The sequence below is a fragment of the Vicugna pacos genome, chromosome 13, assembly GCF_048564905.1.
Source record: "Vicugna pacos chromosome 13, VicPac4, whole genome shotgun sequence".
Taxonomy (NCBI): domain Eukaryota; kingdom Metazoa; phylum Chordata; class Mammalia; order Artiodactyla; family Camelidae; genus Vicugna; species Vicugna pacos.
The window spans coordinates 32,816,097-32,838,387 of NC_132999.1; the positions used below are offsets into that span (position 1 = coordinate 32,816,097).

General features: G+C 49.2%; 1 protein-coding gene and 1 long non-coding RNA gene across 2 annotated transcripts in view; one reads left to right on the forward strand and one right to left on the reverse strand.

Moving 5' to 3' along the window:
* The window catches only part of LOC107033204 (uncharacterized), a 33,675-nt gene extending 17,558 nt beyond the window's left edge, over positions 1 to 16,117 (reverse strand). The window contains exon 1 of the long non-coding RNA XR_012079127.1: positions 15,902 to 16,117. This is a non-coding gene — a long non-coding RNA (uncharacterized lncRNA). The remainder of the gene's footprint in view (positions 1 to 15,901) is intronic.
* Positions 15,142 to 22,291, forward strand: part of TRABD2B (TraB domain containing 2B) — a 213,150-nt gene continuing 206,000 nt past the window's right edge. The window contains exons 1-2 of the mRNA XM_072974495.1: positions 15,142 to 15,586; positions 17,640 to 18,200. Of these exons, the coding sequence (XP_072830596.1) occupies positions 15,485 to 15,586; positions 17,640 to 18,200 (663 nt within the window). The 5' untranslated portion in view covers positions 15,142 to 15,484. The remainder of the gene's footprint in view (positions 15,587 to 17,639; positions 18,201 to 22,291) is intronic.

Consider the following 22,291-nt stretch of genomic DNA (forward strand, 5'->3'; position numbering starts at 1 on the left):
CAGCCTCCTTCTTAGGCTGTCCTAAGTCCTCCCTGCAGTACAAAGTGGGAGCTCAGACTGGGAAAAACAACACAGATTTCCATCCCAATTCTGCCACTGACTTTTATAGGACGTTGGGTAAGTGTTTTTTAAATCTGGGGGCCTGAGCTTCCCTTCTGGGAACTCGCAGCACCACGCAAATGGATGCGCATGATACCCTTCTCACAAAAGGATTTTTCTGCTCTCATAAACTTTTGGACAGTAGGATGACTGACTCCTCTGGGCTTTGTGATTCATTTGGTTTCTTCAACATCTCTTTAAAAAAAAAAAAGGCAAGCAAACCTCCTTCATCTATAAATGTCTCTGGGACATTATCCACCCAGCTGGGGGATAAAGAATGCAAGGATGGTGGCTGTATAGCCCAGATAAACCTGCAGCTCCTCATCTCCACTTGGAGGAGGACAGACCAAGGTCCTCACCAAGCCCCCTGACCATGACAGCCTGCAACTCCCAGAGAAGTAAACACGCTTCAGAGCAAAAGGCGGGCCAACAGAGGTCAATAAGCTAGCTCAGAGGGCCTGGAGAGATTTTTGGATTGTTAGAGTATTAGTTCATTTGGGGAAAGTTACAGGTTGCTAGAGCCCAACCTGGACTAGATGAATTACAAGCTGCCCATGAAATACCTTAAGTTTCTACCCTAAACCTGTCACCATCCCCTGCTATCTTCTTTCCTTCCGAGGAGCTCCAGGTCTCTTGATTTACTCAAATTCTACCCCACACAAGTCCCCATCCCAGTACTGAGCATGCAGAAGGTGCTCAATAGAAGCTCCATCCCTGATTCTCAGCCCTCACTGATCAGGGACTCTGTGCCCTAAGAGGACTCTGTAAAGATGTGATCACCAGAAGCCAGTTCTGTTCTGAGTAGGTGGCAGGTGTCCACTTTGGCTAAACTCACGTACATTGCAGACTGTGGATTCCAGGAAAGATGGTTAGCTCAGCTGTGATTCATCTCAGCCACAGAGTCTCTGGGTATGACCTTAGATAAGTGAGTATGTAGTGGAATAAATGAACATTCAGAACAGAGACATTAAGAGACACCCTGACCCAATCAACTTATAAACGAATACATGTCTGTTTATTAATCAGCAGATGGTGTCTTTCTGATCTCCCAACTGCTGGGCGTGGGGAACCCAGAGGAGCTGAGACAGAAGGAAGAGATATGTGAGAATGGAATGAACACTAGTTTACAAAAATGTTAGTCACTGGATGGGGAAAAAATGGTCAGATACAGAAAACCAATTTAACCCTTGGTGTTATCACAGAGAATGATAACACTAATATTTCCTAGTACTATAGGAATTTCTTACTTTCCCAGGCTCAAATTTCACATTCACCACAGTCTCATCAAATAAACTTTACTATGCCCATTTTATAGATGGAGAAACTGAGACAATGAACAATATAAGATGACTTGCTCCAGTACCTTGTTAACAAAATCACTAGAGGTCAGTACTACACTTTTGAATCATAGGTGGTCATCAATTTGACCAGTGTTATTCCAGAGTGAGGATGATTCTAAAAGATTGATTATGAACATTAAACTTCCTTCCAAAGTGTCTTCATAGGAGATTAAAAACATTTGCCTTACAAAACTAAAACCTATGGTAGTTTTCTTCAGAAAGAACTTTTCCTCTAATTTTACTTTAAATGGCTCAGTCTTTGGTTTCTATTCTCAATCCTACTCTTTTTATATTTTATACACTCTTTCTAAGTGGTCTGATTCACATTGTGACTTCCAGCGTAGCTCTGTCCATCTCTAGTATGGAATCTGCTCCCAGGAGTCATTCTCACATGTTCTACTGTGGGCATTTGGTCTGAATATCTCAACAGCACTTAAAACTAGACATGGAAGTTCCCCTTCCCCAGGTAAGACTATTTTTTCCTTCATATTCAATCATGGAAGAAAGAAGGAAAAAAAGAAAGAAGGAAAGGTGGAAAGAGGGAGGGAAAAAGAGACAGAGAGAGAAAGAGCAGAAGAAGAAAGAAACAAAAGAAGCTGGCTGGTGCTGGAAGAGTCCTGAAAGGTTGTCTAGGCCAACTCTTCATTCTGAAGATGAATACACTGGCTAGAAAGAATCAGATCTGGAACTGGAAATCCTGCTTTCCTGACATCTGGCTGGGATCTCTTTAAGAGCAGTGACACAGAGCACTAGAAATGACAGTGGGAAGGCAGAGGGCCAGGGTGGAAAGCTGGGCCTTTGCTTCAGCACAACGTGTGGTCATGTATTTGTCTGTTCATATGCACGATGTCTGTCTTTGCTGTGTTAGTCCCGTGAGGCCAGGGACCAGGTCATATTCACTACTGTATCCCTAGCATCCAACACAGGGCTGGCATATAGAAGGCATTCACTAAATATTTGCACCATTCATGGTAGCAACAAGTATCTGGATAGAAAGTATCCAGAAATTAATTTAACCAAGAATACAACAAATTGCTATGTAAAAGAGTATAACACTAATATAGGACACAGAAGATTAGCTGAATAAGCAGAGACACATTCTTGCTCTCGGACAGGCTGACTTGATACTGAAAACATGTCTCTTCTCTGAAATCAACATAAACATTTAATACAAGGCCAATCAAAATTCCAGTTGATTTTTTGAGAATTCAATGCACTTACTCTAAAATGTACATAGAGGAATACAAATGCATTTAACCTAAAAGCTTTAAACATTAAAAATGAAAACAAAGAGAAGAACTCACCTTTCCAGACATTGACATGGTACAAAACCATGATATGAACACACACTGTGGTACTGGCATAAGAACAGATGGATGAATACAGCATTGATACAGAATAGAGCTCAGAGACGCATCCATTCACACATACACATGTGTTGTGCTGGATATTCTGTTTGCCCTTCCAGATACTTTCTCTACCCTTCTCTACTCTACTCTTGCTCTGAGAGGCTGGCCTCCCTGCCTTGCACTAGCCATCCTTCCTTGCCCTGTGATTCTCAGATGAGTTTGGCCACTGAGAGGGGCTATCATCACAGAGCCATATGATCATCTCAATAGATACAGAAAATGCAAGGTTATGGGAAACAAGAACAATATACAAACTACAATTACATTTTATATTGTAGAGTCATACACTATTGGAAAGTACAATCAAAATGGAACATTTTTAAAGGTTATTTATAAGAGCATCAAAAATTGTGAAGTACTCAGGGAAAAGTTGTACAAAAGATGTACAGGTTTATATACACTGAAAACCTCAAAAGATTGCTAGAGGGAAGTTAAAGAAAATTGAAAGAGTAATTAATCAGGCTTATGGATCACAAGACAATATTAAGGAATAAATTCTCCCCTGATTGATCTGGAGGTTCATTGTAATCTCAAACAAAATCTCAGCAAGGTTTTGTACAAAAATTGACAAACTGATTCTAAAAATGAGTATGAAAATGCAAATGATTTAAGGTAGCCAAACAAATGTGAAAATAAAGAACAAATTTGGAAGACTTACATCGCCTAGTTTTGAGACAGGAGGGAAGGGGGCAGGGCACAACCACTGAAGTCTCATGGTGAATTATAAAGCTATAGAAATAAAGGCAGTGTGGTGTTGCTGTATATATAGATAGTATGTCAACAGAACAGACTAGAGAGTCCAAATATAGATGTGTGTATGAATAACTAGTCATTTTTGATGAAGGCACCAAAGAAATTCAATATAAAAAAGGACAGTCTTTTCAACAAATGGTGCTGGGATAATGGATATCTGTTTTCAAAAACAAGGAAAAAAAAAAAAAAGAAGAAAAAGAAGCCCTTGATCCCTACCTCACACTTCATACAAATTCAACTAAAAATGGGACATTGACTGAAGGGTAAAAACTGAAACTATAAAACTTCTAGAAGAAAACAAAGGCGAGAAAACTTTAATGACCATGGATTTCTTAAGGCCAAGATTTCTTAAATGAGACACAAAAAGCATGAGTTATAAAACCAGAGAATTGATAAACTGGATTTCTTCAAAATTTGCACTTCATACAACATTGTGAAGAGAACAAAAATACAAGCCACATACTGGGAGAAAATATTTGCAAAACTATGTTTGACAAAAGGCTTGTAAACAGAATACTAACACATCTCAGTAAAAAGCCAAACAGCCTGATATAAACGGACAAACCATTTCAACAAAAGATTCACTAAAGAAGACATAAGAATGTCAAACAAGCATTAAAAAAAGATGCTTTTCACCATTAGTCATTGGAAAGATTCAAATCAAAACCACAACGAGATAGCACTTCACACCCACTAGCATGACTATAACTACAAAAATACACTAGACCAAGTGTTGGTGAGGAGGCAGAACGACTGGAACTCTGCTAACTCTACGCATGGCTAAATGCCCGGCATAGAGAAAGTGCTCCAACGATATCATTAGTCACAGCGGCTAGTAGGAGTAGATATTATGAATTCGAGTGACGCACAATGTTAAGTGAAAAACACTGCCATGATCTCTACCTTCCTGAAGCTCCTGCCTAACCACACTCTTTCCCAGCATAGATGATATTCCTTGGAGTTGACTCTCTTAAGATCGTATATTTTCTGAGTCCTGATAATGCTTTACATTATAGCTAAAAATAGTAATTACTCCAGTGGCAGCATGTCTGGAAAGTTTTGAGAGTAAAGGACCTAGCACTATGGGGAAACGGCTGACATTAAATTGGCTACACCCTGAGCATGAGCTGCTGATTTGAGAGGGGAGGAAAGAGATGGACAGCAATCTTTGGAGGTTTTCAAAACTCATACCGCCAAACACTCTAGACAGATTAAGAAAAAGCTCTGAGGCAAAAAGTTTAATTAAGTGGAGAAGTTTCTCCCACTTCCGATGCTGACTGGATTTCAAGGCCACTGCTTCCACTGAGAGGCAGCTGTAGCTAGACTGAAAGAACAGACTCTAGGGCCAGAGGAGAGCTGAATGGCTGTGAGACCCTGGACAAATCATTGCATCTCTCTCCCATCTCTGGGCACACAGATGTTGGATGAATGAGTTAGCAAATCAACAAAGGGAAAAACTGTAGGATGTTGGCACCATTTCTAGACACAAAGAATGTTAGCAATGAAGATCAGGAGAGAAGAAAAAGGCAAAATCTTTTACAGAAGAAATGGAAGAAAGAACAGTAAGACACAGGGTAAGTTGGTCCCTGTCAATCTATGAATAGTTGTGAAGAAAATGGAGGTTTGCTCCATGTGATCCCAAGGGTAGGAGCTAGTGGGTATAAGATGCAGGTTCAATACACGGAAGTTTCCAAAAGTTAAGAGATGCTTAAAAGTGGAGTTCGCTACTTCAGAAGGCGATAAGCTTCTTGTCACAAAACATCATAGGTAGCATCAGAGAAGATTGATGAAAAGGGCTTCCAAATATAAAATGTGAGAAGTAGAGAGTCCAGCCCAAGTTCTGAATTACAAAAAAAGGGAGGTTTGAATTTGGATATGATGAGTTTGAGAGAAAAGCAGGGCATTCAAGTAGATGAGAGACCACCAGCATCTAGAGAGGCAGATGGAAAGTCATCGTGAAAATGCCAGTAGCTGAAGACAGAAGGTCAGCTGATCTCCCACCACTGGATTTGGTAAGTTAAGGTCAAGCAAGCTGAAATATTTAAGGACATGTGTGGGCGGGAGCCAGCAGAGTCACTGCCAGCTTGTACAGCGCCTTGTGGAATTGGATGTAGAGGCAGCCCCTTGCCCGCAGATTTCACTGTGCACTCACTTCCTCAGCAGAATGCCCTCGTGCAAGGCACAATCTGCCTAAATGCTCAGTGCAGTGGCCCTGGATGACACCATGCCGTGGACATTCATGACCTCTTCCATAAGGCATCTGTGTTGCAGATGACTCGTGCTCTTTCAAAAATTTTTAGAAGAGCGCAAAATTGTTTATCCTAGAAGAGGAGATACTTTTGAGGCTTCTTCTTCTTAGTATCATTATTAATGATCATAAAAGTAATATTCATGCCCTTTATAGGACACAAAAAAGTCCCCATCCTTCATCTCGAGCCCCACGACACACCTGTGAGCTATGTATGACTATGGCTCTCACCTCACGGATGAGGAAATTGAGGTCTTGAGGGACTGAGCCAGGAAGTTGTGAAGCCTTTTCTTATACAGTATATATTGTACAGTCACAAACTCTCAGTCACCATATAAATCTAACTGCACAAACGACACTGGTCTTGCAAGGGCCCATATAAAAGGGAAAATGTGCAAAGCACTCAGCATTCCTAGATTTAGTTGAACCACCAACAACCCCACTTAACCCACTTACACTCCACTTCACTCAGCTTGAGGCCTTGTTGACAATCTCAGTCATTTCTCCATCCTACGTCAGTCTGGGCCTCTCAGTCTAATGAATTCCAACTTTTGGCTCATTTTGGTTGGCCTCCTGTTCTTGGTTCCCTCCTATTAAGACACTCCCCACAAATGGCTCTAATCTTAACAAGCCTCTCCTCTGAAGGCAGCTGTCTTGGAGACAGCCTCCTCTGTTGACCTTGTGCTGCTGAACCTCACTTGGCTTCAAGATGTCTTTTCAGCTGCAGAGATGGGTTACATTGAGTCATCCATGGTCACTCCTTATGAACAAAGGGAGACGGTTGGAAGGGATGGAATACCCAGTCAATGGGCCAGAGCTCATTCTGGTTGCGTGGTCGGGTTTAGGGGCTGACCAGTGGCCCAGGTCAGAACGCTGATGTTCCTCTCTGAGAAAGTAGAGATAATTATGTCAGCACAGCTTTCTCAACTACCGTCCGCATTCACATGCTTGCTGCCTGCCGTTCTGTAATAACAGATGAAATGTGCGAACAAGGATGGGCGCCTCTACTGTCTCTGCATGGCGGGCCTCTTGCTTTCTCTAGCACTTCTCTGGGGCTCCTCCAGAGAACCCCTCTGGCTCTGGGATCATCAGTTCCTTCCTCCCTGCTGGGTCCTTTGCATCGGCACACAAACACTGCAAGACCGTGATTTTAAGTCTCTCTGTGGACCCCATGCTCTGACACCACTCCATTTCTTTCCCACAGTAGTTTGAGAAGGAGCTGCCTGAGCTGACCATGTCCACTTCCTCTCCTCCCTCTCTGTTCTCAACTCATTTCCCTGAGCTTCATCCCCCAGGGTCCTCTGAAAGGGTGTCTGTCAAACCCTCTGTGGTCAAATCTGTGATTAGGTCCCCTGGGCGTAGCCCAAAGCCTTCCTCGTCTTCCTCTCTCAGATAGGCCCTTGGCTTTAGATAACGTCTCTGTGCAACGGAGCCTAAATGTATCCTTCCCTGCCCCGATTGAGCCCCTGAGCCCCAGGCTCATTTGTGAGCTGTTTGCTTAACACCTCCACTCGGACCCCAGTAGGCAGCTTATACTTAACGTGACCTAACGCTGGACTCTGGGTACCTCCCCTCCCCTCAACTCCCTCAGAACTCTGCTCCTTCCTCAGCTCTCCCCATCTTAGTGAATGCAGCCAGCTACTCAAGACACAAGCCTCAGAGTTATCCTTGATTCCTCTCTCCCGCTCCCCCGCCATCGCATCCACCACACACTACTCACTACTGGCTCTAACTCTGTGTGAACCAAACCCGCTCACTTTCCTCCAGTTTCACCGCAACCACCCCGGGAGGAACCGCTGCCATCCTCACCGGACGACTGCTCTAGTGCCCTTGCTGGGCTCCTGCAAATCCTCATTTGCCACCTCATCAACCTCCATACCAAAGTCTGAACCAGCTTTTAAGTATGTTCATCAGATTGCATTATTCTTCTTTAAAACCCTCCTGCGGCTCCTCAGGATAGCTGGAATTCCAACTCCTTACTTTGACCTTCAAATTCTTACTTCACGTGGCCCCTCCTATCTCTCTACTGTGATCTCTTAGGATTTTCTCCTTCATGCCCTATGGTCAGGCTTTGCTGGAATTTTCTCTGTGTCCTGACACACCAAGGTGGCCCCCTCCCTCCCTCCCTCCCGATTTTGCCCGGGCTGGTCCCTCTGCTGGGAATGTTCTTCCCGCAGAGAGTCTCCTGGCAGGCTCCTTAGCATCTACAGGACACTCTCGTCACTTCCATGATCTCCATCAGTAAGCTTACTGCTTTATTATTTTCCTTCTTGAACGAGAAAAGAAGGTCTGTGTGAGCAGATCCCTGCCTATCTTGTTCACCAATTCTTTAGCATCAAGCATTGATTCAGTACATACATGTGGCATTAATGAATGAGCCAGTCCTCTCGCCCTCTTTAGAGAAGTCACCATCGCCAACTTCAGGCACTGAAGCAGGCATGTGAGTTCCCTGCAGCATGTGGCAGCCTCTGGAGTCAGCCCGCCTTAGTTCACACCTGGCTCCATCACTGACTGGCTGGGTGACTTTGGGCAAGTTTGGGGCCCCAGTTTCCTTATTTGTAAAATGAGGGTAATAACAGTACCTCCTTCATCTATTTACCATGAACAGGTAAGAGGCAACACATTTAAATAAAGTGATAGAGATAAACAACAAGGACCTACTGGACAGCACAGGGAACTATGTTCAATTTCTTGTAATAACATATAATGGAAAAGAATCTGAAAAGAAAATATGTATGTATGTATATGTGTAACTGAATCACTTTGCTCTACACCTGAAGCTAACATTGTAAATCAACTACACTTCAATAAAAAAAAATTTTTTTTTAAGTATAGAACAGTGCTGAACACACAGTAGATAATCAATAAAAGTTAGAAGTGATTAGCAGGGGTGGGTATAGCTCAGTGGTAAAGCATGTGCTTAGCATGCATGAGGTCCTGGGTTTAATCCCCAGTGCCTCTATTTTTTTTTTTTAAAGTTAGTAATGATTATATCCTTGAAACAGCAACTCTGTAAGACAGGATTTCTCAATCTCAGTACAATTGGTATTTTGGGTAAGGTAATTCTTTGTTGTAGGAACCGTCCCGTGCTTTGCAGGATGTTTAACAGCATCCCAATCTCTTCCCGCTAAGATGCCAGCAGCACTTTCCCAGTTATGACAACCCAAAATGTCTTCAGATGTTGCCAAATGTTCCTGTCGGGGCAGAAAGGGCAAAACCATGTGCTATCAGGCATATACTTTTACTCCTATTGACAGATATGAAAGTGGAAGTTTCCAGAATTTAAATAAGTTGCCCAAGGCCTTATGGCTACAAAGTGGGGAGCAAGGATTCAAATTCCCACCTTTCTGGCCCAGCAGCGCATGCTCTCCCCTCCACCTCGCTGTGCTGGAGGCCCCAGCTCCCCTCCCCTCGCCCTGGTCGGCTCAAACACTCACAGATCCGTGCTAATTACACAGCAGTGTAAAACGTTATATGTGGTTTGTTATTTTATATCCAGGAACATGGTCCACAGCCTTCATTACATAAAGCAGCTGTGTGTATACTTGGGGTCTAAGTGCTATTTAGTGGTCAGCTCGATGGGGTATTTTGTTTCAAGCATCACATTTCTTTTTTCCCTTTCCGTACTTCTATTGAAGCCTAAACAGAGGAACAGAGCCTCACAGAGCTTGGGTTAAAGTAAAAGGCAAACGTCTCCTAAATGACAAACGTCCCCTGGTCCTAATTAGTTTCGTCCTAATTAGACAGCCCAGGATGTGCACATGCGCTGTGAAGGTGTCCCCCAGCGACTGTATGTGTGTGTTCACAAGACACACCCAGTCTGGTCCACACAACCTGCACTACCTTCTCAGCGGTGTCTTAAAGGAAGAAAGTGGTTCAGTAGAAAGAACCAGACAGTCCTTCTAATTATCAGCTATGTGGCTTAAGTACATCATGTGTCTGCTCTAAGACTCAGTTTCCTTATCTTTAAAATGGGAGTAAAAATACCTGTCCCACAGCATTGCTGAGATGCTTTAGATAAAGAGTCTGTCACAGAGTAGGTCTACAACTATCCCCAGCTCCTTTTCCTCCTTCGCTTGCCAGCACCACAGCTGTGCCACGCCAGCCCCCACTCCAGCCCCTTCTCAGAATCACCCTTCTTCTTCAGCCAGAATGTCCTTTCCCTGCCCTACCTCTACCCCTTCGCTCTCATCACTCCCCTCAATGGAGATGCAAGCAAGGCTCTTTCCATCTAGTTAAATCCCACTTTCCTTCACAGCCTCATTCAAATCCCACTCCTCCTGGGTGAATGTCCTTGACCTTCCAACTCTCCTTGACTTCTGGACTTTAACAATACTACGTTACTCACCTGGCACAGAAGTGCATTTTAACTGGTCACCTGAATATTTGTTGTCTTGTTCAAGAATTGCAAGGAGCCAGAGGTCAGGGCTGTGTTCCTTCACGCCTACACACTACAGTACACATGGGGACCCAGTAAGTACTTGTGAGTTAACAGAGTCAATGCTCCTTATATCACTAACAGCTGCACACAACAGGCTGTGAACACAACTCATCCGGAACCTAACACGTGAGCCACTCTTAACCAGCCCAGTGCATGGACAGCAAGGTAACGACTGTATCCTCTGAACGCACTGCAAGATGCAGGGCCTTCCAAGGTCTCGCAGGCCCCTCCTGGTGCTATCTTATTTCCAACCTGCCCTGATAGTTCTCACTTTCTAGTTCCCCCATCATCGTTTACGATGCTCCCAGCAGGCCAAATGCTTACTGTCTTTGCAAACGCTGTTCCCACCATCTGAAATGACCTTCCTTTTCTCATACTCCCTGTCCAAATCCTGTTCATCCTTGGAGATCAACTCAGATATCACCTTCTCTGCAAAGACCTTTGCTGACCTCCTCCTAAGCTTGACTTTCTTCTCTCCTAAGGTTGCTGTTCCCTCTCCTCCCCACATCTGCTTCCCAAAGCACTCTATTTGGGGGTCCCTCTGTCTCCTCCTCTGGGTGGCAAGCTCCCTGAAGACAGCATCCTGGGCTGATTCCTCTGTGTCCTCCTCCCCCAATGGGCTGGCCCTAGTAGAAGGTTCTGTTTGTGACAAACGCCATCTTGTATAGCAAGTCTAATCCCCTGTTGCTCTTCTGTGATGGCGTGTCTGCTTCCCCACTGTTGTGAGGGAATGCCCTTTTTGGAATCATCTCAGTGTCTACCTTTTTTTCTGGTGCTTTCCATCACTCTAGACTGGGTTAAGCACGACTGACCTCCATATGGTCCTAGAATCCTCTTTCCTTCTCTCTCACCCCACAAGGCATTCATGTCTTTCAATCATCAAGGACTGATTAATCTCCAAGCCACTAAGACCAGGGTGGGGAAGACAGAACCTGGGGGTGGGTGGGAGCTGGGCGCATCTGGGGTAGGAACTGGAGCTGGGAGTTAGGTCAGGCCAAGTCCACTGGAAAACACCAGTGTGGCCCATGACCCAGGCAATGGCCAGCCGAGAGGACAGCCCTCAGACCCAGAGCAAACCTCTCCTTTGGGCCGGCCAGCTGAGCAGGGGAGCCCCCCAGCTCCCCGCCTGAGCGACGCCCTTCAGCAGGACCGGGGCTCCTGGATCTGCTCAAGAGGCAGACTTTGTTGGTTTAGTTCCGCTACAAGGCTTCTGTTCCTGCCCTGGCTGTTACAGCCTGCATATTCCTGGTCCCCATCTGATTGAACAACTTAATTAAAGTGCAATAAAAGGAAAGTGGGCCGGATGTGGCCCCAGAGAGGAGGTAGGCGTCATCTGAGTCCACTGCCTGCCTCCTGAGCCCTGTGCCCCTTCCCATCCTGCAGACGGGCCCCTGGGCAGGCGGTGACCAGGGAACTCCGAACTCTAGTGTTGGGTGCAGAAGACCTGAAAGGTTATCTGCTCCACAAGCTGTTCATCTCGATAACAGGGCAACTGAGGTCCCAACAGGGCAGCTGAACTATACTTGACGCTGCTTGGGGAGACATGAGCAGAAGCCCCTTAAATCTCTAGGACTTAAAGACTGTTCATCAGGGGCTGCTCTTGCTCCACCAGGTGGGAGAAAAGACTGAAAATACAGAAACCCTCGTTCTTGGGGAACACCCACTCCTGGGGCTTCAGACCTCTTTGGGTTTTTTTAGGGGTAACAACTTTATGGAAATATAATTCACAAGCCATGAAATTCACCCATTTAAGCCACACAATTCAATGGTTTTTTTAGCACATTCACTGAGTTGGGCCACCATCACCAAAATCATTTTATAATATTTTTATTATTCCCCCAAAGAAAAGCAGCCCCCTTTAGCCATGGTCCCCAATCTCTCCACTCCTGGCCCTAAGCAACCACTGGTCATCTCTCTTCCTCTATATATGTGCCAATTCTGGACATTAAATATAAACGGAATCATATTGCATATGTCCTTTTGTGACTGGCTTCTTTTCCATGGCGTAATCTTTTCAAGACTGAGCCATTCTTTTTTAATGGCTATACAGTATTCCATCATATGAACGTAACACATTTTATAAATCCATTCATCAGCTGATGGACATTTGGATTGATTCTCCTTTTTGACTATTTTGATTAATGCTACTGTCAACTTTTGTGTCCAACTTTATGTGTGGATGGATGCTTTCAGTTCTCTTGGGTATGTAGCTAGGAGTGGAAAAAACTATTTGTCCTGCATCTCATTAACAATATCACTAACCATAATGGTGGAGATTCTAAAACACTATTGCACACATTGACTCAGAAAAATAGTGAGGACAGGAAGCTGACTGAAGCAAGAAAGACCCAGAAAGGTTAGCTGTTTGGACTCTGGTCACACAGCCATAGGAAAGGGCCATGAGGAGGAAGTTCTAGCTGGTCCTTATGATAATTAGCCAACAAGACATTTATAATTTTAGGGAAAAATCCCTGGAGTATTTGAAGTCACACACATAGTCACATGCACCAGCACTGTAATTACATGGATCAGTTTCTAATTCGATCGGGTCCTTCCTTACCCACTATCTGCCTCGTGTCTTCCAGTTCCCCATGAAGACCGTCACACTCCCTCTCAGTGGAATTAAATTCTCCCCCTCCCCCACGGTTTTCACCTCATCCTTACCATGGGGAGTGATGGCTTTGTAAGGAGTTTTGGAGCCTTGAGGAGTGGAGGCTCTTTTAAAGACTTCTCTTCAGTCACAGCTGCAGTTCTCTGAGCTGCGTGTGTGGGAAGCACGGAGACACACCGCTCTCCTGCCCCATCCAGGCCCTCTGGCCTGATCTGCATCTGTCACCAGCTGTGTGCAGAGCAGAGATTCGAGGTGGCTCTCACACCTAGCAGCTGAAACCACCTAGCTAACATTCATCATCCCTGATGTGCAGAAATGGCAGTCCCCTGTGGGTCAGTCTGAAAGTCTCTGGTGTCCCCTCCTTCCCTTCCATGTTCTTTCCAGAGGCCCAGATCCTGTGTTCCTCCAGAAGCCTTTCGACCCCTCTAGCCCAGCCTTCTAGAGTGGCCCTTCTTCAGCTGCTCAATCTGGTGCCTGAAGACACGATGGGAGGACTGGGAGAGCACTGAGCTGGGGGTCCGGGGACCTCTCCCCTCACTGCCTGTCTCCCCTCTGGCCTCTCTGCCTCCTGCCTGCCCCCTCCAGTCCATGCCTCCTGAAAGCACAGATGGGCTCCAGCCACCCTCTGCTCCAAATCTTGCAATGATTCCCCATCACCTAGGACACATAAAGCACACAGTCTCCAGCCTGGCCAGAAGATACAGCTCCTGCCGCTGGCGTTTTGCTCCAGCCACGCCTAACTGCTTGCAGGCCCTGCTGGCACCGGCAACCCCCACCTCCCTGCCTTGACACCTGCTCCTTTTCTCAGCTACCCCTGACTTACCCTTCAAAACCACTCCAGGGAGTCTTCCCTGAGCCTCTGTGCTGTGTGAGGAGTCCTTCCTCTCTGGTCCCATTTCTCTGTGCTTCTGTGTCTCCCGGCACTCATCGTCCATATTTAAATCACCTCTTTGTGTATCTGTCCCCCTGTGTCTTCCACTCTAGGCTGTGGGCTTCTGACAATGCTTCATCCTTCGGTCTCCATTGACAGGATGGGAAAAGTCAGTGAACTCTCCTTAACAGAACTAAGCAGCGGTGCCCATGACCTTTTCTAAGTTTCATTTGCCTCTCCAGAACAGAAGGAGGCTTGTTTTCAGGGCTCTTTTAATTCTTACGGTCTCAGGAACTGGGATGTGAATTCTGACCCTTCCGGGGTGCCCTCACCAGGACCCTGTGTGGGTCCAAGGAACTATACGGCAGAGGACTGTTTACATGGCAAGTCCCAAGGAATTTTGAGGAAAACTGCTTTGTTGTTTTGTTTTAATGAAACGTGTTCACAGAACACTTAGTAAGCGCATGCCGCTGTCAGGTACAGTGTCGTGATACAAAGATGTAAATACCAGCTTCCCTGGGTTTCGTTTGAGCGCCGCCTTCCCAGCCAGTCTGGGAGTGCCTGCCCACTCCTGCCCCTCTCCCCTCTCGCTTTTTACTCCACCAGGACCTGCCGGTCCGTCTCCTCAAATTTGTCACTGGCGGGCCAGTCCGCGTCCACAGCGGAGCGGTCTGAGGTTGGCCCTGCGGGGCCTCGGCCCGGGCGCCCTCTGGCGGCCGTGCGCGGAAGCTGCGGCCCAGCGGGGAACTGGCGAGGGAAAGGGGGGGGAAGGGGAGGAGGAGGCGCGGGCAGGGGAGGAGAGGAAAAAGTTGCGCTGGGAAGTTTGGAAAGTTGGGAAGTGGCTGCTGCGGGCTTCGCCTCCCTCCGCGCGTGTGTGAGGGAGCGAGCAAGGGAGCAGGAGAGGAGCGAGCGAGCGCCTGCCATGCCCATCAGACCCCGCCTCGCCGCGCCCGGGCACGGAGCTCGCCCCGACTCCCTGCGGCCCGGCCCGGCCCGGCCCGGCCCGGCCCGGCGCGGCCCTGGCCCCCCGCCCCCCGCGCCGGGTCCTCCCCTCCCCCCGCCCCGGCGGCCCCAGCCCCCCGCCCGGCCCGGCTCCGCGCCGCTCTCCCGCCCTCCTCTCTCCCTCCCTCCCGGCCGCGGAGCAGCATGGCGGAGCCCGGGCAACGGCCGCGCGGCCGCCCGCCGCCCCTCTGAGCCCTGCTCGGGGGCCGCCGGGCGCCCCGGACCCGACCCCCGCCTCCGCCGCGCCGGCCGCCGCACTTGTCCCACCGCGCGCCCCCTGGAGCAACGCGCACCCCTGGGACCCTTGCGCGCCCTCGGTCCCCAGCATAACCCCGGGGCCCCGCGCGCCCGCGGTCCCAGTACTACCTCAGGAGCTCCGCGCGTCCCTGGACCGCGACGCAGCTCCTGGACCTCCGCGCGCTCCACGACCTCCGCGCGCTCTCACAACCCCGGGGCTCCGCCAACCAGGCTGCGCGCCCGGGTGAGGTGACCCCACCCCAGAGGGTCCCCCTCTTGCAACAGACGGAGCCCCGCCCCAGAGGGACCCCTAGGTCCGGCAGGGACAACCAGCCACGCCCCAGAGGGCTCCCGGCATCCCGCGTCTGGAGCCCAGCGCTCCAGAGGAACCTCCGTGCCCAGCCGGGGGCTACCAGCCTAGCTAAGGGGGCGCCGCCCAGGAGGGCCCCCCGCGTCCCGCGGGCCCCGGCAGAATGCACGCCGCCCTGGCGGGGCCGCTGCTCGCCGCCCTTCTCGCCACCACCCGCGCCCGCCCGCAGCCCCCGGACGGAGGACAGTGCCGGCCGCCCGGATCGGTGAGCGAGCGCCCGCCCGGCCACTCTCCTGGCCGCCCGGCCACTCCAGACCCGTGGGGACGCTGGTTTGGGGGTCCCGTCTTCCGCACCCACCTTGGCCCACCCGCTCCACCTCCGCCCGCCGGGCGCTGCCTCGGAAGTCCTTCCCTGGCTTCTGCCGCCCGGGCTCCGGCTTCGTGTCGGGAGCCGAGATGGGGCGCTCCCTCTCCAGCTCCTTCTCCACACGCTGACGTTCTCGGGCTCTCCTAGACTTGTGGTGCTGCTTGGACCTTTCCCCTCTTTGCCTCCTCTTTCTTACTTTTATCCTGTCCTTACCTTCCGGTTCTTCTCTGCCCACTTCTGACTCTTGTTTCTACCACTCTTGGCCCTTCTCTTCTCTGCTCCTTCCTCTCTCATTCACACGCTCGGATCCCCTAGCAGGCTTTCCTCTGGCCACCCCCGCAGTCTGACCTGAGGCAGGCTTTCTCCCTGGGGCTAGTCCCCACTTCTCTTTCCCTCTCCAGCCCAGGCCTCAGCACCCATTGCCCCAAGTGCCCCCGTCTCACGAAAAGGGAGAAGATTCCAGAGGAGAGGAAAAGGAAGTGCCAGGACATGCTGGCCTAATATTTCCTTGGGGGTTGAGTAATTACTGGTTCTCCTAATTTTCCTTCCAAACTAAGAAATCTCAATTTTCCTCGGTATCTCTCCCTCAAAGTGTACATTAATGCATTGAAAATAACCCTGAATTGGAGGCCAGGGACCAAGAAAAGGTGGTAGGGTTCTCACTGGCTGCCCAGTTAGCTGGGAGTTAGTTGACCTTGGGCAAGGTGCACCTCCACCATCGTGACTTGTGCGGACACTGGGAGCTCCGTGGCTGGTTGGGTGCTGAGAACTAATCTCTCTTCAGTATGCTGGGCTTTACAGTTTTTGATTGTTAGTAAAGTAAGGTACTGTTCCCTTCACCTGACAGATACTCTTCACTTGTGCTAGAATCAGACAGAAAAATTGTGTTAGTTGACCTAAAGCTTACAGGTGGTTGACGGCAGTGGGCAGTCCAGGGGAGTCTTCTGGATGGAAAATGACTTTGCCTGAGAGAAATGATAGTCCCTTTCTTGTGCCCCTTAACTCCTAGCCTTAACTGGATCTGGAGAAATGACACAAGTCTTCATGTACCTCCTTCACCCCTCCCTCCCAACACACACCCACCCCTCATCAGAGCTTAGGTGATGACAGAGAATTGGACTTGGGGACCAGGTATACCTTTTTAGGGGAGGAGCCTGGAAGGCATGTACATTTCATGGGACTAATTCTGTAGAATTTTTCCCTCCAAACCGGGGCCTTGAGACTTTACTTAGCCTGTGGGTTTTAAAGCACTTTCTCATCTGTGGTTTCAGCTGGTGGAGCAGAGTAGCTGACACCCCAGACTTGCCCTCCAAAAAGAAAACTGTATCCGCCCTGCTGAATGGGAAGTAGCTGTTTAAATAGGTGTGCTATTTTTAATAGGTGTTCTGCTTTCAAAGTGCTCTTGGCAATGTATCTTCTAATGGTTGGATTTAAAAGTTATATGACTTCCTCCTTTCTTGCCAGAGCAGGACTCTTGGTCCCCCTCTCCCTTTTTCCCCATGAAACACCAGTGAAGGTTTGTCTTGGCCAAGTGTGAATATTCTTAGGTGGTGTGGCAGTCCTTGGTGCTCACAGCGAGAGCCAATCATAAAGAGCTTCTTTCGTTGCCTCCTTCCTCTGTACCTGGCACTGCCCCTAGGGCTTATTTACATGGAATGTGTCTTTTCATTCTCTCAACAATCCCTGAGGTGGCAGCTCTCAGCTCCCATTTTATAGATAGGGAAACTGAGTCTGTGGGAAGTGAAACGGTGTGCTTAAGATCATACAGCTCAGACAGGACAAAGCCAGGATCTGAAAGTGGGTCTTTCTGCTTCCAAAGCCCTAGCTCTTTCCCATGGCCCTATGGAGGGCTATGCCTTCTACCCCCACCTCCACCTGCCCCCTCTGTTCTAACCTGGGTTTACTCTGCTGCCTTTAGCCTCACTGCCTTCCTTCACCTCTCCCCCTGCAGCAGAGGGACCTGAACTCCTTCCTGTGGACTATTCGCCGTGACCCCCCGGCCTACCTGTTTGGCACCATCCACGTCCCCTACACCCGCGTCTGGGACTTCATCCCAGACAACTCCAAGGCGGCCTTCCAGGCCAGCACCCGCGTCTATTTTGAGCTGGACCTGACTGACCCCTACACCATCTCAGCACTGGCCAGCTGCCAGCTGCTGCCGCACGGCGAGAACCTGCAGGACGTGCTGCCCCACGAGCTCTACTGGCGCCTGAAGCGCCATCTGGACTACGTGAAGCTGATGATGCCGTCCTGGATGACGCCTGCGCAGCGCGGCAAGGGGCTTTACGCCGACTACCTGTTCAACGCCATCGCCGGCAACTGGGAGCGCAAGAGGCCGGTGTGGGTGATGCTCATGGTGAACTCGCTCACGGAGACGGACGTGCGCTCCCGGGGCGTACCTGTGCTCGACCTCTACCTGGCCCAGCAGGCCGAGAAAATGAAGAAGAGCACCGGGGCCGTGGAGCGTGTGGAGGAGCAGTGCCATCCGCTAAACGGGCTCAACTTCTCCCAGGTAGGCCCGCGGCGCCCCGCACCAGAGCCTGGCAGCCGCCACGCGCCTTCCGCCTCTGCTCTGATTGTATTCCTCCGGCAGCCAGAGCCCTGTCCTTCCCCTAAAGGGAGAGGCTCTTTGGGGCTGCCTGTGTGGTGACTAGGGCAAACTGGTACGTGCTAGAATTGGGAGGGAAGAGTTTGGGGGTTTTTGCTTCTATCTCAGCCGTGCTACCTGTTGGGGGTAGACACTCCCCATCTGCTGTGCTTGCCTGGGCAGAAAGCATTTCTCCAGGAGCCTCAGAGTGATGAAAAACCAAAAGCGCGAGTTGCCAATTTGCATCTGGCTTTCCCTGAGGGCCTGGGGACTCGAGACCAGGAGGCTGTCCTGAGACCGTAGTGTGGGCACATGCAGGCAGCAGCCATGTGTTTGTATGGAGGATGCATAGAGGGAGACATGCTTCCTGAGGCTGGGGCAGGAAGACCCGGTCCCCCTGGTCTCTAGTGGCCCTGGCTTGCTGTTTGAGGTTAAGCACTGCTGAATTTCCTGGGCCTCTGCAGAGCTCCAGGCGACCCTCAGACTGCTTTCCTAGGCTGAGGGAAAATCAGCAAGGATAGTTTTGGGGTTAATAATTTCAGAGAAATATGTTCACTTGAAGGTTGACTGTTCTGATTTCTCAACCTCGGGTGTGGGGGTAGGGAGAAAGGCGGAGCTTAGGAGGTTTAAAGTCTCTGGCTGCCAGAGACCTGATCCAGCAAAATGTCATTAAAAGCTTCGTCTCCATGGGCAGAGGTCATTCACAACCCACTGGCCCCAAACTCAACTCTGAGGCTCTGGGAACAATGAGTTCACATCTGCGCCGTAAGAGCGGGCTGTCAATCCCAGAATGGGGGCTTGAAGTTGGGGATGGTGGCTTCTACAAGGAGGTCCCAAGAGGGGGCCTGAGTGCATGCCCCAAGTGAGGCGTGGTCCCCAAGACGTGCTCCTTGAGTAGGAAGACAGCCCTGTAAATTGTCCGGACTGGAAACTCTGCCACCAGAACCAGACCTGCTTGCTGCTCCTGAGATGTTGCAAGCTCTTCACCAGGGAAACAGGGTAGAAACTGATCCCCCTTCGGAGATCTCCAGCTTTTGTTTTTCCAGGGGAAATGCAATATTGTCCCCAGGGAGGTAAGAAGCCAGATTGATTTGCCGGCCAAATGAAAGGCGGGTTTGTCGGTTCTCCTGCTGGCTCTCCCATAATTGTGGACTCCTTACCCAGAGGGCCCTGGTGGCAGGAATATTGGGGCAGTTAGTCACGCCCTGCAGGGTTCTGACTACGCCTGACTCCTTCTCCATGGGGAAAAATCCTGTGCATTCTCTGGCCCAGCACTGATTCCTCTGAAAGTACCGGCTTTCTCCCTCTGAAGTCGCTTTTCCCTTTCCAGCCTCGAGAGCTGATATTATCTGCGTCGGGCTCCCCAGCGCTCACCGCCCATCTCATTTTGGGGGCAGGTTTGTGGGAGGCCCCTCTGTTCAGAGGCCTCCCGTCTGGCCTCGATATCTCTTTTAGGCTGGGGAGGCGGGGGGATCCACTGTCACTCTCAACACCCTCTTTGTACCAACCACAGAGGAACTGGCGGAGAGCTGAAGGGAGCACACAGACCCGCTGGTTAAACAGCCCCTGGCTTTAATCTGTCTCTCTTAAAACAACAAAACTATCTTTCTTCGAGGTCTGGAAACACTGCTGTTCAACCAATGGACTGCTTTGGTAGGTTGAAAACATTTGCTGAAAAGTGTGTGAGGTTATGTTTTAGGAAAAGTTCCTGAGAGCCATTCATCGGCCTGCGAGGAGCCCGCTGACAGTCTCCAAAGCCCATGTTTGAAGATCAAACAGCCTCAAATCTCTGGTTTCAAAAATGTACCTACCCCATCACCAGCCTGGGCCCGCTCTTAAAATTGTTCTTGGGTTCAGCTCCTCGAGAGGGCTGTGGAAGCAAGTCCTGAACAAAAGAAAACAGGTCTCCTCTCGGTTCGCTAATCGGCAGACCCTTCACCACCTGCCAGAGCGCCTGACCCCGCCAATTTGTCCTGTTATCATTTTGGAGCGAGGTGATGAAATCTCTCCTCCATCCCTGTGGGCAGCTGTGGGCTAACTAGGAAGGGAGGGATTCCAGAACCTGGGCAGCCGGGGTTGTTAGGGATCCCCAACCCCAAAGTCAGAAACGCAGCAGCCTTCTCAGAGAAATTGTATGCATGCGTGCACAGTTTGATATGAACATCTGTGATGCATTATTGTACTGAAATATCTGTTAAGTGCATCAGATTTTTATTTTTTCTTTCCTCTCAGCATTACTATTATTGCAAAATATTTGAGTTGGGGGCTAGCAATGAGAGGGAGAGGTGGGAAAGGGAAACCTTAAAAGAGCGTCTTTTTGTTAAGACCTGGGATTTTAGTTTTACTTTTAGCTTTTCTCAAAGTGTCATATTTTCTTCTGGTCAGAAATACCAAATTTTTCCTTGCTAAATGGAGAAAGAAAGCTCCGTTGGCTGGAGGAATCACTGAAAAAGTTTCTTCCACCTTTGCACAGCTTGAAAGATCAGGTTTCTTGGCTCTCGTCTCTGATTTCAATATGAACTGAGAGTACTAGACCCAACCAAGTCACCAAGAGTTTGCTATGTGACCTTGAACAGGTCACTTGCCCTCTCTGGGCCTTGTTTTTCCCACCTGTGAAAGGAGACACCAGGATTAGGTCATCATCCAAACCATTCCAGCCCTGACGTTCCACGGGGCAGTTACAATCCATTGCTCGTGCCAGGCACCCTGCAGGAGGCTCTGCATGCTTTTCCATCTTGTTGGGTTCTCACAACCCTATGGCTTTCTAAGGTGGGCACTCAGAAAGGTTGGCTGACTTGCCCAAGGTCACATAGCTAATACGGAACAGAGCCAGTCTGCTTGACTGTACAGGAAGCATTCATACTTCCTGCTGCCCCATGCTGCCTGTCTAGATGTCTTCCATCTAGGTAGTTTGTCCTTCAGACCCTTCTTTCCTTTAGGGCTTAAGGGTTTAAAATTTTACTTTTTGGACAATTTAAACTTCTGGAGACATTATTTCCTTTGGCTATGTGGCTGGAGCAGGAATGGTAAAAGCGGGTCCTCTAAAGATTTCCCTAATATGTTACAGACAGCTCAGCATTGTGGGCTCACAGGTAGGAGACTTGCTTCTAGGTTGCAGTCCCAGCTCTGGCTCTAAAGCCAATGACTTGTATGTAACTCTGGTGTTCTTATCTATCGAATGGGGCAGTGCTAACCAGCCTTTCACAATTGAGCTGGTTTTGTGGGGGTGTGAGAAGACACTACCTGTGGGAGGATGTTGAGAAAGTAAAATGACTACCTACATGGAGGTCCTTTGCTCGGAAAAGAGTCCGAGCCTGCTTCAGGACCAGGCAAGAGGAAGGCCGGATGGGACGCATCATCTCTGCCCTGTTGGCTCCTTCCTCCAGCAGCCCCCTCCCGTGCTTTGCTGAACAGAGTGAAGCTGGAGTAATAAGAGGTAGTGGCAGCCCCTGCTCTTGGGGGCCTGGGGATGCCTGCGCCTTGAGCCTAGACCTTGTGACAACCTTGGGACCTGCAGATTTCAGTTGGCTCTGCTGGCTGCCGCTGGGGGTTGGTACTAGCTGCCACGAACACACTGGGCTGATTAGGAGACTGCCTTCTCCCTCTAGGGGGCCACAGTGCCGCCCCCACCCCCCAGTGCAGTGGAGGCACTGAGTGAGGACACCTAAGTTATGTAGTTCTCCGAGGCAGAATAAGAAAATGAGGACCTGCCGTTCTGTGATTGGCTGTATTTTAACCCATCCAGTGTGTGTGGAGCCTGAGCACTTGGGCGTGGCTGCCAAGGGTGTCCAAAATGTTCGTAAAATTCACAGCCCCCTCTCTAGGGAATTGGAAACCGCAAACCCATCATTTATTGAGCTGTGTCTCTGTACAGGGCGCTGTATTAGACCTCGTAAATACATCATCTGTAATCCTCACAGAGATGTGACAAGGTGTGTCATCATATCTCTTTTTACAGACAATAAATCAAGGCTTAAAAAGGTTAAGTCATTTGGTCGTGATTACGCAGCCAGGTC